Raw genomic sequence first — 16,664 nt, forward strand, 5'->3', positions numbered from 1 at the left:
TACTGTGTGTAGTACGTGGGCGTGTGTGTGGTCAGTGTGACCTCTGCAGTGCTGGCAAAACAACATACATCTACTGCCTAAACATTCATGGCCCTTTTCAAGCACTGATGCAGGGTTTCTGCAGGTTTCACCAAGTCAAATTTAAGACTTTTTGAGACCATTATGAATGAAATTTAAAAAGGTGCTCTAAGTGATGTCACGCGTTTTTTAGGCTATGACATTTTTTGTCACATACAGCAAACATCTCCTCACTATCTGCTAGCTGCCTGTCCCCTGAACACACTGTAAAAAACATCTCCTCACTATCTGCTAGCTGTCTGTCCCCTGAACACACTGTAAAAAAACATCTCACTATCTGCTAGCTGTCTGTCCCCTGAACACACTGTAAAAAACATCTCCTCACTATCTGCTAGCTGCCTGTCCCCTGAACACACTGTAAAAGACATCTCCTCACTATCTGCTAGCTGCCTGTCCCCTGAACACACTGTAAAAAAACACCTCCACACTATCTGCTAGCTGCCTGTCCTCTGAACACACTGTAAAAAACATCTCCTCACTATCTGCTAGCTGCCTGTCCCCTGAACACACTGTAAAAAAAAACGCGGTCTCTGTAGATAGCCCAGGCTCCACAAATGGCAAGAAAAACAAACTGCGCCAACCTGCCCCACCAAACATAACAGTCTTCCAGCGTTCCAGCCAATAACCGATGAGAAGGATTTGGGGGTGGGGGTTGGGGGGTTAGTGCACGGAAGCACGGAAGGGAGGGGACGGGATGAGGAGGAGGGAGGGGCGAGCTAGCCTCGTTTTGTTTGAAAATACTTCGAATGTCAACAAGAAGTGATGTCACCCAACATTGCATAGAGCACCTTTAAGACCTTTATCACAACATCAACTAAGGCCTAAATTCAGTTCTCTTTCAAGCCAAGTATTGCTAAACTTGCACTTCCCCATAGCTGAAGAATAAAATCTGTTTAATGTCTGTGGTACAATCCGAAAGAGACTCACGCCAATAACACGAAAGCTGATTGGCTGCAATATAAGTTGCATGTTGGTCTCATTTGTAGTCGTAATACAGCGAAATTATATTTGGACTAGCGAAAGAAAGAACTACAACACCACAGAATAAATTTTTAAAAAAAAGAGCATTAGAGGTAGCGTTGCATGGACGCAGAAAAAAAAAGACCCGTTTAAAATTATTTAAGACCTAGAACACAATACTTCAGCGAATTTAAGACTTTTTAAGGCCTAAAATGCATGGCGCTTTTGGAGAAACGGCTTAAGTCGATGAATAAAAAAAAAAATATTTAACACTTAACAGTTATTTTTTCTGTTGAACAATCAGATGAAAACAAGAGGAACCAGACTTGTAAGCAAGTCAAAATGTTTCTGCAAGCCAAGAGAGAATGTCATGATAAAGGGCATCAGGCATGAAATATTGCAATCGATATTGGCTACATGGTTAAGTTCTTCTTTTTAAACTTTTTTTGAAATTGTGGTTTAAGATAAGTAATAAGTTATTTTTCGTTAAATATTCAAATGTTAAAACTGCGAGAAAAAAAAAGATCCACACAACTGTGTGGTTGTGATTTGATAAGAATATATTAACACTAGCAAAAAAAAAGCCAAGAACATGGCCAAAAATGTGTGTTCATGTAGGTAACCGTAGCTCAGAGTAAGAATCTAGGTAAGAAAGTTCATTACTTTATTGAGATTTTCATGGCCTTTGAGTCACAAATTGTCCCTTATTAGTCAGCTAGAATGAAATCCCCTACCAAAAAGGAAAACATGGAGCAGTCTAGCTCCAAAGGAACTGGAATTTCTGATGACTGCTTTACATTAATCCTCACTTCAACTCTGGCTCTGTAAAACTCATACAGAGGTTCCAAAGACAAGCCCTTAAAATTATGCGATTAAACAGAACAATTTATAACCCTTCTAGAAGTCCTCAACAAAAACAATCCCAATGTTAACAGCCATGCTCAGTGCCCAGATAACACTGCCCTGGCCATAATGACCAACCAGTGTTCAACCCCCATCCCATCAGTCATACTATCCCTTCTGTACCATGTGTCCATGTCCGTGTGTGTGGGACATAATTAACATGCCAAGCGCTCCTCAGACTCTTTGCTCCTCTTCCCACGTAAACGACAAACCCCCCAATGATTATTATGGTAACACGTCAGTGTGTGCAGACATATGGAGGGGAGCTGGGGGAGATAGGGTTACTGTCATAGGGACAGGGGGGAGGGCACAGCAGGGTGAGGGGCTGGGCGGTTATACCAGCCTGCTTCCCAGCTGACAAAAGGTGAAGATTTATGGAGTAGCTCCTAATGGCCTCGTACTTTCCCCTCCCTGTTACCAGAATGCAACACAACAAGACCATAACTGCACATGACTGACCCACACTGATTGATACAATTAGAGAAACAGTTTAAGAATTAACAGAGCTTAGATCTTGCTCTGTGACTATGTTGAGTTTAGTGTAATTTCAACATTGGATACTTTTAAGGATTTGAATCATTACTTGAACTGTGTACATAACATTACACCAGTGGTTCTCAAACAAGGGGCCTGGGGACCACCAGGGGTCCTTGATTTTGGTCATGGGTATTCATACACTTTCTGTAATAAAACTTTTAAAGCAAAAGTCCTATCAGATGGGGGACCCTGGGATGGCTATCCCCAGACCAAGCTCAATCTTTTAAGACTGAACATTAGTCTGGGGAGTCTGCTCTGTATTTTCTACTGCACAAGAGGCGTGATCATCGGGCATAGTTCAAATGACTCTGTACGCAATTGGATAGTCCCTCAACCAATCAGACCAACGATCCGGGTGACGTAGCAGCGACAGCGGCATCAACTGGTTGCTGCGCTTCGGTGGCCGCCATGTTGAATGTAAACAAAAAGCTGCTTGGTCGCTTCTCTATCGTCATCGTGTTAAACCCGCCAATAGCGCGCCAGGTGGATAAGCCAGTTTGTGATTGGTCCCCGCAGATTTGTGACGGAAGCAGGATAGGTAAACGTACAGGTTTCCAGCCTGAGCTGCAGGGTGAAATCAAATCGCCGGCAGATCGGGCTGGGTTCACCCAGTCTAGGTCCGCGGTGTATTGTGTGTCAGTTTAGGGGTCCTTGACATGGAAAAGTTTGGGAACCACTGAATTACACCACAGTCTGTAGGCAGAAGACAAAGTAATGAGGAATTGGGCATTTGTCTGTTTAAACATTGGAAACTGCCATTATTGTCAGGATTCATACCCCATAGCCAAAGATGGCAATGTACTCAACCCCAGCAAAGCCATTTACCAATAAATGACACCGGCATTGCCTGCCATGTGTTCTCAAATAATTAGTAAGGCTTTGCCTGCGTCCTGTTAGGTTTCTGATTTATTCACACAGCCTGGCACATGGGCCACTCCTCTGGATACCAAGAAAACATTTACCCCCTTAACTGGGAAGGAGTCAGTCATCTCAGGCTAAAGTTTCTGGACTCAATAGTATTGATGACACATTTCAACACTTGCCGCTCACCCCTCACGCATTCGAGGGATAAAAACTCTCCTCACAACCCCTCAGGATGGCAAACAGCACTATGAGCTCATCTTGGAGTTCTGTCAAAAATATATCAAAGACTGTTGGAACATCTTGAACCATATAAAACAGGTTTTTTTTCTTAATGAAAATATGTGAAACACTTAAGCAATTTGAAACGTTTTCAACAGACGTTATTCCAGTCATTTGACCAGGTTTAGTGTGTTCACTAATCTTTGTGTGGGTCCTTGAGGCCAGCAAGGTCCATCTGCATGTTGATCTCGAAAGAGTCTGAACTTTAATTATGGCCAGTTGACAGTTTGATGGGAGTCCATGGAAGGAGGAGGGGTCTTACAATACAGATGGTTATGAGTTACTGTTATGTGGACATACTGTATACAGGGGTCTGATCACTGGCCTGCACTGCTCCCTGGGTCCTAAGAGGTTAATCAAAATGCCAAGCGTTACTGTGCACCGCGTCAGAGAGCTATACTGAGCCCATCCTGCACAAGATACCATCTATCATGAGAAACTGAATCATTCACGCAACCAAATAGCCATACTGTTTATAGCAGGCACAAAGATATATGCATGCAGGGGTTGAAGCTACTTTTTCCTCCTGAATGCTAAAACATACGCAGAAAACAAACAAAAACTTGTGTACCTCTCCTACTCTGTCTGCAGTGGCAACGGTAGTTTCTGCTTAAATCATTATGGTAATGCAACAATTCTGGATGTTTGATTTGTTTGCAGGTTTGTGGGCGCATGTGTCCTGCAGACGGTGTGTGTGTGTGTGTGTGTGTGTGTGTGTGTGTGTGTGTGTGTGTGTGTGAGACAAATGGTGACAGATATAAAGAGAAAGAAAGAGAAAGGACACCACAGACAGAGACACAAGACAGAAAGAGAGGACACAGGTCCACCTGTCAGACACAGAGAGCCTGAGAAATTGAAAAGGAATGAGCAGAACGCCAGTGTGTGCACGGTTGAGTGTGTGCGTGCGGTTTTGCGTTCGGTTAAGGTCCGCACAGTGCAAATGCGTGTGTGTTGTTCGACTGATAATACTATGGGAGCACTGGAGAATGGCATTCAGAGAACGGTATGTAGAAAGACAGCTGATGGGAGAATCTCTCTCTCTCTCTCTCTCTCTCCTCTCTCTCACACACACACACACACACACACACACACACACACACACTTGACCAATAAAAAGTTCTGAAAATAATCCGTATACACGTACATTAGCTATCGAGTGACACTTCCAGTATGCACATAACTACACCAGCTGTGGACTGTGATGTCCAAACAAACAAACAAATAAATAGGGAGTTCATTTCCTCTATAAGCTGCCTCTGGGTGTGTGTGTGTGTGTGTGTGTGTGTGTGTGTGTGTGTGTGTGTGTGTGTGTGTGTGTGTGTGTTTGTGGGAGAGCGCAGGACAAGTGGCTGTGGTGTGAAGGAAAAGTGGGAGAAACTGGAGCAAGTGTGAACCAAATAATGATGCAAAGAAACAAACAAAAATAAAACAAGCGTGTGTAGTGCCAAGCTGCAGTCAAAAAAGGGACAGCCTGGGCTTTAGAGGGCAGTCCAAAGACCAACTCGTTGGCAGTGATATATAGCGATCTTTGCGTTTTCATATTCATATCATCATCAAAAATGTAATGTCTTTATGCCAACAAATATTGCTATATTCTTACTTCCTGGACAATAACATGGGTATCGAAGGTTTGCCTACTAACAAGGTTTAAGAACTTGAAATGTTTAAATGATGACCTACTGATGATACTCCAAGACTCCGATTAGCAAGGCTGAGAGAAGATTAACACAAGTCAAAGACAGCAGAGAACTCACAATGTGCAACTGTAAGGTTGTAATGTAGCAACAGCAGAGGTAGAAGTACATAAATAGGTCTGCACGGACGGCAATGCCAAAACAGGTTTCCCCTCTGTGCAGGTGCAGCCGGTAAATCAAATGTTCATTTAAATGCACTTTCATTGTTCTATCACAGTTTGGGGTAAACCGTCACTTCCCTCCATGTTTAATAATGCACTACTCTTGTCTGATTTTTTGAAAGTCAAAAAGGTGGGCCTAAACTTCATTTAGGTCAGCAGTGCATGGTGTAAATGGCCAGATGGCAATGTAATCATCTGCTGTAATGACGGCCTGAGTCCTACAGTATTAGACTGTTGGCATATTTACTTAAAAAGGAAGTTGGTCTTAAAGAAGGCAAGTCGACATTTATATGTATGTGCAAATTAAAATGGTATCTTAACATCTCATTTGTGGTTGCATCATGTGTCGTACATACAGTACTGTGTAGCCTATATGCATAGCACTGGAGAGAGTGGCAAATGTCAGAGCGAGCAGGACCCCGATGCAGAGCAGCACTTGTGATTTATGGGTGAAATAAATGGGATCACTGTAGGCACGGTAACGGGATCCCTGAAGGGGGTGGGGGCGGAGGGGGATTATTTAGGGGTGGTAATGGGCTCCATGGTATCAGGGGGGGGGGCAGCACGTTGGTAAGCTGATGCTGAGAGCAAAGGTGTAAGAGAGTCACTCCTACTACAACACACAAACAATCTGAGAGAGTGTGTGTGTGTGTGTGTGTGTGTGTGTGTGTGTGTGTGTGTGTGTGTGTGTGTGTGTGTGTGTGTGTGTGTGTGTGTGTTTTTATGATTTATGTCAACAGGGCTGGGGACCAGCTGAGCAGTAAAACTCGAGTAGCCAGTGGGTACCCACTTCTAAATACTATCGCACCAACAATCACTTCACCCTCAGCCGTGACAGTTGCAATGTAAACAGTCAAATGATGGCGTTCATGTTACGAAGACATCTACAAAAGGAAAGTGCACCTGCACATATTTGATTAATTAGAATCAACGGCACAGGCCCTTACAAGGATAAATGATAAACTGACTTCCAAAAACTGTGAGTTGTAAAAATTGCAGAGCTCTAGGTGCATGCGTTTAAAAAAAAACTGTGTCTTAAAGGGATAGTTGAGATCTTTTGAAGTGGTGTTGTGTGAGCTACTTCTCCATAGTCAGTGTGTTAGCTAAAGGAGACGGCGGTCAGCTCGCCCCCAGTTTGGAGAAGGAGGCAGGAGTACAGACATGGAAGCTAAGCAATGTCCTGCTGTGGATTATCGAGAACACAATCAGCAGACCCACCGATAGAGAAAATAATCATTATTTGCAGCCGAGAGTTATAAGTTGCCATGCTGTGATATTAGACTTTGACGCGAGTGTGATTTGCTGATGCTCATTTTACATTAGCTCTCTAAATTTTAGTTTTCAGAAAAGTGATTTATAAATTCGGATGAACTCTCATCACATTAAAGTTCAGACCTAGAATAAGATTATACAGAAAAAAATGCCTGCAGTCTGCAAAGTGATATGCAGTACTGGGCTAAAAAAAAAAAAAGTCACGAGGCATATTAGCGGAGCGGTGAAGACAGCCACGGAGAGGAAAAAGCCTGAGTGAGACTGGATGAGAGATGGTGAGGGAGGAAAGAAACCGGAGTGAGATAGAGACCTAAAACGCTCCAGAAGCCTGTCACATGGGGCTTGAAGCCGCACAGCTCAGCACTCTTCCTCTCTGTGTTCTGTCCGCTCCTGACATTTATCTGCTTTATTAGATTATCTGGGCTACATGGCTGTCTCCAGGCCCATGCAAGCACACACACACGCAAAACACATATATAGCTATATACATTCACACACACCTCTGGATTCATTACAGCCCTAACTGCTTACTTAGGTTTATGCCCGCTTTAAATTAAACCACAGATAAGCGAGCACCTCAGAAAACAGGACCCCTAACGCGGAGAGGAGAGGCTAAAGCTGGCCATTGAGGAGGAAATTAAGAAACATTGTTTGGTAGTGTATTATCACGCATGTGTGAGTGGCCCTAAGGTTTGTTTGTTTTTTTAACGGGCTCATCTATATGGACTCTGCTTCCCATCATTAGTAATTCAATTTGCTCTTTATTAGCGGCTCTTATCGGAAGCACAGACGGCTACGGGCAGCTTTCCTCACTCCATCTTCCCCCTGCGCTCACCCCCTGCTCCACCTTTCCCGTGTCTCGGATTCTGAAAGCCCGTCTTTAATTAGCGACGCGTGTGTTCCTGCTGTGGGCCATTCAGGGTCTCCGCACGACATAGAATACACGGAGAAATGATGAAGAGGAGGGGAAAAGGGGGGGGGGGCAGGGACGTTGGTGGTGAGAGGATGCATAGAAAAAGTTAAAGAATCAGAAAAAGAGAAGCAGACTGATAGACGCAGAGCCATGGGGACGAATAAAGCCTAATGTTAATAGTGATGGCTTTTCTAATGTCTTCTGACTTCATTGAGTATGGGAGATTGCACCAAGATGGGCATGAGGCGTGTAGGGTACACGCAGTATGACCGGAGCGTTGGAGGGGCAAGAGGAAAGGGGGTGCGGTGGGACTGTAAAAACAATGATTGCTTTCCATCAGGTTAAGCCTATATTCTACAGTTCGTTAAAACAATCCAATTTGCAAAAGGATAATTATGCATTAGCTCCTTTTTATCTACTGGAGGGAGAGCGGTGCCTGGGCTTGATAGCAGCGACGCCGCCTGCCTCCACCTCTGCAAATTACTCGCTATCGGCACTTGTTCGCCATCACGGCTGAATTGGGCAATCAATTAACCTCGCCCCTCCTCCTCTTTAGAGTGTGCCTGTTAAGCCTCTCCAGTGACAGCCGGCAACACAAAGCCCCGACAAGGACTACATGGGTGTGAGCTGCTGCCCTCTACTGGAGATGGACCGAACAGCAGCTGTCAGAGCCACAGCTGAAGGGCCAACTACTTGTTCGGTTTGTCCCGATTCCATAATGCATACCAATTACAAGCAGGTTTTAGGTATGTGGTGTTAACACTGAAAACATAAAAGTATACAAGTATGCGGTAAAAAAAAGCTTGATTTGTGAGTGCTGTTGACATTTTAAGTGGATTAGCTAAAATGAATTGCAGATGGAGGTAAAAACAGCTCCAAGAATATCTTGGAATATATTCAGAAATATTTAAGGCTTTTAAATATATAAAGATTTATTTTATTTTTTTACAAAATGGTAAAATACACCGATTTCTTGTGAAATGACTGCTAAAACAATGTACTACGACAATACGTTTATACAGTAGTACATACTATATTCTACTAATATGAAGTGGGCAGTAGCCTGAGTACACAGGTTGTGCATAACTGACACAAGCACTGAAGGACACATGATGCCAAAGTAGAAAGAAAATGAAGTCAACTAAAGCAATAAACTGACCCCGAAACTCCACGGATCGGCTCCGCTGCGTGTCGGCTCCGTGCTCCGCCATCCTTCAATACCCACCAGCTCCGGATTTGTTGCGGCACGGCTGTGGCCATGACTGACAGCTGTAGTCACGAGGACCCACAAGTTCTTGCGAATTGACGTAGAATAGAACCACAAAACCAACAACAGTTTGTTTCCATCCAGAGGAGTAGAGGGGAAACAGCTCTGTGCTGTGTTTTCAAGGTGTAGTGCAGGGAAATATGATGCGCCGTGAGCATGGTGTATTTTATTTTGAAAATTTACCGGATGTTTTATTTTGTTTCTGTGCTTGACTTCCTGTCCCGCACAATCTGCCGTGTGCTGAATTACTGCGGAGCTCTCCGGCGTCCGGCAAAACTAGAAGCTCTGCGTATCTGCTCCGGAGGGCTGCGGACCGCCGGAGCTGGGACGCAGTCGGTTCCGCAATCAGTGGAAATACACACACTGACTTTAATGGAAACCTATTGACTCCGCCGCCGTTCCAGAGCGGATCCACAGATTGGAAATTGGGGGTGAGACGCAAAAAACCATGTAAGAATCCACGGAAAATCTCTTAGTGTTTTCAATTTGCTGGAAGTAAAACCACTATTAAGTATTGTTTAGAAGACTTGACCCAAAGATCTCTCTGCTGGGCACATCAAACCTTTAACGGCGTGTTTAAATTCCTCTGTGCTGACTTTGATGCATTAAACACAGTGAGACTTGGTGATGTTTTGGGGTGGGGCTTGTGGATATAAGAGATTGACTGAACGTGCTGTAGCAACGTCCTTTTCAACATCAATCTAATAAAAACATGGAACAAGTCATGCATATGATCCTGTCATCAGGTAAGAGGCAAAATAAAGGCCGACCTCACAGATAGCAAGACTCCAACACAATCACATAGATTAACAAAATACCAGAAAGGAGCACCCAACATGACGTTTGGCAGAGAGCACAGAGTAACAGAAGGCAGCATCGCCTTGATTGGATTTGGGCCACACTTGCAGTGGGAAATCTAGTGGACATGGATGTGTGCTAAGGGCCTGTGTCCATATCACATTTTCCTCTGGCAGTAAAGCGCTGTGCAAGGGTTGGAAAAGTTCAGTGATTTTTAACTAGAAGCGCTCGGAGAGCCCGCACAAAAAAAAAAAATCAGAGCGCTCTGAAAAAAAGACGCTGAGTGCAGCGCCTTTTCTCTGCGTACACTCTCTGGCGCTAAGAAATACGCGCTTTATATGGACACTTAGCAATGCACTAATCACTAGACTTACTGTGACTAAAATCTCACAAGATCCTGCAGGACCTGAGAATGAAATGGTGATATAAAGTTTTTGAATGCTTGATGGCCAGTAGGCGTGTTATTGGCCAAAACACCATAGCACCACCAAATAGCCGTAGAGGGTAATTCTTATTAACTAAGTAGTGGGTGAGAATTTGAACTGGATGGTCGCTGAGATCCACATGCTTCGGGGAGAGACCACGGACAACACAGTCGTAACCCAACTAGCCAAATAAGTTCGATATGTTCCCTCTTAACTAGGGCTGTGTACTGGCAAGAATCTGGCGGTATGATACATATCACGTTACATGGGTCACGATTCAATATATCGCAATATATTTTGATACTGTGCGTAAGGCGATATATTTTAAAAACTAATATTTTTAAAAAGACATGATGTGCATAAAAGTCAAATAAGTTTACTTTAGGTAAACAATTCAGTAGACAGAAAATCAAACTGCCAGTATGGGATTGTGGTTCCCAGGTTCTTAGTGAGCTAATGTTTATATGCTAAAGTAGGCCAAAGTTCAGCCATAGCTACGTTGTTAGCTTCTAGCAAGAAGTCAGGCACTGTTAGGCACTGTTAGGCAAGGACACTAGTGGTGTGTCTCAGCATAGCCATCTAGCAGTAGGGGGTTTAAACACAACATAAACTTGAACACTGTCTTACATGAATATATATACTGTATATTGCAATTTTGAAAATCAATACAGTATTGTGAAATACAATATTGCGATACTCAAGTGTATCGATTTTTCCTTACACCCCTACTCTTAACGGTGTTATGTTATCTTCCATGGATGAGCATTTGGTTTGACAGCTCATTAGAGCTACTGGTCATGGTAAACTCATGACAGATAAACTGTATAAAATAAATGCTCTTAATGAAGACAATATATCATGAGACATTTCTAAAAACTAATGGTTTTCTAAGAAGAATGCACATCACATGTCAGTCAGCCTGACATTTATTTCATTTGTAAAGGAGAACATAACATGGATTTTCTGCATTTTCTGCTTTTGGTCTGTTTTGCTGGAAATGGATGTGATGTCAGCGGTACCGTACAAACAGAAAATATCTAGGTGAATCATTGGTAAAAATAAATAAATACAAAATATCGATTCTAGGGAAAAGAATTGATTTAAAAAATCGGCGCAAAGAAAATCACGATACATAAGATTCATCGATTGTTTTTCCCACCCCTGCTATATACTATAATGCTTCTTACTTGTCCTTGATGAGGTGGGGGAGAGCCGCCTCAGCTTGTGTCTACCAAAAGACACCAGCTCCCTGGAGGGGGTCCTTCGGACTCCTATGGGACTCCTGGTGGAGCTGTGCATCCGACCCCGCGGGGAGTACCTCACTGCTGACGGGCTGGTCCCCTTCTCTGAACCGCCTCCACTGTGGTCACAGGACAGCGGGCAAAGGAGAACAGTGTAATCAGTAATTCACTAGAGCACATACATGTGTCCAACTTAGGGCCCGCGGGCCAAACCCGGCCCCTCGCAGGTTTTAGTCCGGCCAAGTTAGGTTCACAATACATTTATTTTATTTATTTATTTTTACGATCATTTTTGGGGCATTTTAGCCTTTAATAGACAGGACAGCTGTAGACAGGAAAGGGGGGAGAGAGGGGGAAGACACGCAGCAAATGGCCGCAGGTCGGACTCGAACCCTGAGTCGCTGCGTCAAGGACTGAGCCTCTGCACATGGGCACCTGCTCTACTAGGTGAACTATCCGGGCGCCCAGGTTCACAATACATTTAATCTAGTTGTGCGCCAAACCAAAAGAGACAGGAAAGTGTTTTTTCAAACAGCAATTACACAACACTCAGAGCAGAATATGTCCGATTTGACGACACTCTCCCACAGAGAGTCTTCATATTCAGGCTGAGAAACAGATTGCTGTGAGTCGGCTGTGTGGTAGCCTACTTTTGAAATTGTATTCGTTGTTTTGTTTGATTTGCTAAACTCTATGATTGCTAAGGAACTTCTTTGCTGACCTTTGTAGGGCAAACGTAAAAAGAAAAAAGCGACATGCAGCAATACAGTCAAAGATATTTGACTTTTCTTAATAAAAACATAAACAATACTTGTCTGGTCCTCGATGGGATTTTCATTTCCCAGAGTGGCCCTTAGTGAAAGTGAGTTGGACACCCCTGCACAAGAGGCTACTATTAAGCCAATGATATTGAGAAAATTCTATTTAATTAAAGTATTCTGCCATACTTTGCTGCCACCATCTGGCAAAAGACAGCAACTGAAGAACTAAAGAAATTGGAATAAAGAATAGGAATTGAAATGTAATGGAAGTGTATTGTTGTATTGTTGTAAGGGTTGTATGACCCACAATTTTGTTTGCTGTGTATGCATATTTTAGTTTTTTTCTGTAATAATAAGATATTGTGAAGTAGGGGCAAGACTACAGTGGCACTCAAAGTTGACTAAAAAGAAGAATAAAAAAATGAATGCCTTAATTTAAAAAATGAGGAAAAATCCAACCTTTAAAGACCAATTTTCTTGGTATGTATGGTATGGTGAAGAGTATGTGATGATGTGGGGCCATTTTAATTCCAAATGCCAAGGGAACTTTATCAGGATGCATAGTATCCTGGATCCATGAAATAACTGGTCTTTAATAATAAGAATCTGCCTGCCTCTATGGGAATTTAACATAGCGGTGTGTATACTTACGCCCCTGTATTTTAAGGAAGAACATTTATTTATTTACGATACATTATTCAATCACAAAGAAAATTGGTGTCCTTAAAGGTCGGATTTTTCCTCATTTTTTAATTAAGGCATTAAGATCAATTTCTAAAAGAGGATTTTTTTAATTCCACTTTTTAGTCAACTTTAGCATGGGTTCATAAACTCATGAGTGCCACTGTATATATGCATTACTTTGGTAAAATCGGATTGTTTTGTCTATGTTTGTTTCTTTTCTTTTATACTGTTTTCTTGTCTTTTCCAACACACTGTTGATTGATGGAGATAAATACAAATCAAATCAAATCGAAAAGAACATATGTGGAGAAGGTGTCAGAGCACAACGTAAACTAGAAGAAAATCAGATCATTATCGTTACTACTACTTACCCACTAGCAGACCTCCTAATGATTTTCATCCTGCTGCGGAGCTTGAACCCAGAAGGGGAGGAGGAGGGCATGAAGGAGCTACGTTGGCTCACAGTTGGCGAAGCAACTCCTTTCACTCCTTTGTTGCTTTTTTCTGACGTCCAGTGGAAGGCAGATCTACGACGGGCCACCGTTGTCCCTCCCGCCGCTGCCGCGGAGGTACTCGGGCCCCCAGCCTTCCAGCGGTAGCAGCTACTGGTTGAGGAGTTGGTAGAGGAACCCGCAATTCCCTTTCTCATCTTAGCAGAGGGAGTGGAGGCTGCTCTGAGTTTCTTGGTAACCTCGCCCTTCTCCAGAGCTCTCTGCGAAGGAGCCAGGGCTTTGGGCGATGGAGACTTTCGAGGGACTTTAGCTTGGGCTCCAGCGGAGGAGGAGACCCATCTGTACTTGGAGGTCTTGGGGGCCACACTGATCGAGCTTAGCTTTCGGGGTAGCTTCTTGCCAGGCGTTCTCTTGTTTGTGCATAACGGCGAGCTTCCACTGGCAACTCCAGCTTTTGAGACTGACGCCGGGACAACAGCCACGGCTTTGCCTTTGGGTGAGGAAACAGGGCTAGCTTGTGGAGGGTCCACCCCTCCCACGTTGCGGCTCTTTACCCAAGTGAACTTGGATTTTTTCAAAACAGACACGCTGACTTGGCCCCGGCTGGTGTGAGACGTGGGTTTGATGGAGGGTTGTTTTGGTACTTTAGACACAGAAAGAGGTGGTGCGGTATTACCAGCCATGAAAACTGCCGGAGTAGTAATAGTTGGTTTACTCTCAGTGCCGGTTTTGCTTGACAGGGAAGGTTTGATCAGTGCTGGAGGGCTGCTCTGCAAACTGGTCGAGGCGTCGGCCCGAAGTGAAGACAGCGCTACTGAATAACCACTGACTCGGTTTTCTGGCAAGACGTCATGGCTGCTTTCAGTCCTCCCCTGAAGATCTTGAGTCCGTCCATGAAGCGGTTCACATTGGGCAGTAGTAGTGCCTGTTGAGCTTGAATCTCCTGTTCCACCTTCATACTGAGATACAGCCGCTCCGGTCTTTCTAACAGTATCTGCGTTTTCTTTCTTTGCCGCAACTCTCCCTGCGATACTGTTTGTATGTCCCTCTCTCTTCTGCTGAGGGATCCCTGATGATGTTGTGATTCTAGCACTGTCTTCTCCTCTGCTGTTGCTGGGCAGTGAGGTGCTGTAAGATACACCGTGGGACTGGGAATTCTTGTTGCTCAGCGAGTACGTTTTCCTCCAGCTTCCATGGCTCGGAGGAGCATACAGTCCCCCTCTGGAGCTGCGAGGATGGGCGACAGATGTGCCGTGAGCTCTGCCTCTGGCTGACGTTGGAGCTTCTGGATGCCTCTGCTCATCTCCTGCAAACGGGGTGTCGCCATGGACACTCTTATGTTCATTGATGAGATCTGGGAAATTAAAAACAGGAGTCATTTAGTTGTACAATCCCATACAGAGGGATGAACAACAAGAAAACAGAAACCATGTAAGAGTGTCGGTTTACCCAGCAAAATATATTTCTCACTTCACTTTAATTGCATTTGGTCATGTAGATAGTGTTGATTTAGTTTGAAGATATAGTTAGAAAATATATATTGAGTGGATGCTTACAACATTAAACAAATCCCATGTTAAATAAAAAGAAATCAGTGTCCCTGTACCTTTTATATCTATTATTGTTTTAATTCATGTTGTAACTTTTTTGTGTCATTATGGGAAATGACCGCTCTAACGTTACACTACTGTTCTCTTAACTGATCTCATCTCATCTCGGAGCAACAAGGCCCGAGGGCCAAATCCGGCCCCTCACAGGTTTTGATCCGGGCCACATTTCAATTTAGATTCTCAATAAATTCAGGCCCACCTACTTTTTGTCGCTTTTTTCAAAATTTTTGGTGCCTTTTCTAGCAGTTTATGCACTATTTTCAATGCTTTAGGCACTTTGTTCTAACGTTTTTGACGCTTTACTCAATGTTTTGCCACTTTTTCAGAGTGTTTTGGCACCTTTTATGATGTTTTTGGCACCTTTTGAGATGTTTTTGTCACTTTTCAGACAATTTTGACGCTTTTTTTTCTGCCTTTTTCTGCGCTTTATTCAACATATTTGTCGCTGGCTGAGGAACTTTTTGGGGGCTTCATGAGGACCCAAAATGTAAGTGTGAAGACTACAGTATATGAGACATGCAGTAATAATTTCTCTTAAATAAAAGCATGTCGATAAACTCTACGTGTCCGGCCCTTGATGTGATCCTCATTTTCCAGTGTGGCCCCCTGGGAAACTGAGTTTGACACCCCTGATCTACGATAAGGAGCACTGAAGCTGTTCTGGCGTACTGTAATGGAACAACTGTCATTGTCACCCAGCAGTTGCGTTACTATGTACTCTACACTGGGGCATATGTCGTTAGCTAAATACAGCCAGGTGTAACGTCAAGTGGAAAAACGGTTTTCTGTAACGTGAAGAATAGCTAGCTAATTTGTTGGCCGAACCGACCATTAGTTAACCGTTAACGTTATTCCTCACAGTTGAATCATTAACGTTAGCTAAGCTAATCTGTTGACAGCGAACAAGTTATTTACTTCCAATGCAAAATGAATACAGAATATATCAGCTAACTAAAGCTATGTATCTAAGGTTATAGCTACATGTCGTATATCATGAAGGGTAGAAAAAGGCACCAGCGTCTCTCCGGAGACGTGTGAGCAGTTCGTACTGGAGGCAAAGCTAACGGTTAGCCTAACGTTCATTTTGGAACCCTTCAAAACGCGTGCCCCCATCCACACGACAGCTCTGAATGTAAAAAGCGTAACCATTAAAAACGTTTTCTAAACCGGCTGTTTCCAAATGAACCGACAACATTTAACGAGAGAGGTTTACTTTGCAGAAGTTCAATTTGCCTCTTCAGTGCTTCTCTCTCTTCCATGTTTACAACTGAATCGTTTGGTCATCAAACTACGACGAAAATATGCGCTTTCGGATGACGTATTTTATACAGACCAATCACAGAACGAGGTCTGCGATGACTAGAGTTTTCAAAAAAAACCTGAGTCTTGTCTTACAGGTCAGAATTACATTTGAGTGGCATGTGGTATATGCAGTAACATTTTTTATTTTATTTGACAGGATTAATTGGTAGGCTTTTATAGACACTCAAGGTGTTCAATATTAGTTTAACAAATAAGACATTTTGAATTCTTTCTTTTTTTCAATTAGGACCATGCTTATTGACACATTAACTTCAGGCTACGGGTCGTTTCTAAATGTATTTTTTTCAGATGACTGTTTTTATTTATTTTTTGTTTTACATTTGTATTCATCACAAAGTCAATTGTCTGTCAATCAAGACAAGTCACTTCTTTGCCAGAAAGCAGTTCCAGTAAAAACTGTTTAACAAACTAATTTTAGTAATTGGGTGCACTGTTGTACAGA

General features: G+C 43.2%; 1 protein-coding gene across 1 annotated transcript in view; it reads right to left on the minus strand.

Annotated features, from left to right (window-relative positions):
* The window catches only part of zc3h3 (zinc finger CCCH-type containing 3), an 81,950-nt gene extending 65,737 nt beyond the window's left edge, over window positions 1–16,213 (minus strand). Inside the window, exons 1-3 of the mRNA XM_039811796.1 lie at window positions 16,113–16,213; window positions 13,209–14,643; window positions 11,339–11,511 (exon numbers count right to left, since the gene is read on the minus strand). Of these exons, the coding sequence (XP_039667730.1) occupies window positions 11,339–11,511; window positions 13,209–14,643; window positions 16,113–16,158 (1,654 nt within the window). The 5' untranslated portion in view covers window positions 16,159–16,213. The remainder of the gene's footprint in view (window positions 1–11,338; window positions 11,512–13,208; window positions 14,644–16,112) is intronic.
* Window positions 16,214–16,664: the final 451 nt, after the last annotated feature.

Source organism: Perca fluviatilis, chromosome 9 (assembly GCF_010015445.1).
Source record: "Perca fluviatilis chromosome 9, GENO_Pfluv_1.0, whole genome shotgun sequence".
Lineage (NCBI taxonomy): Eukaryota > Metazoa > Chordata > Actinopteri > Perciformes > Percidae > Perca > Perca fluviatilis.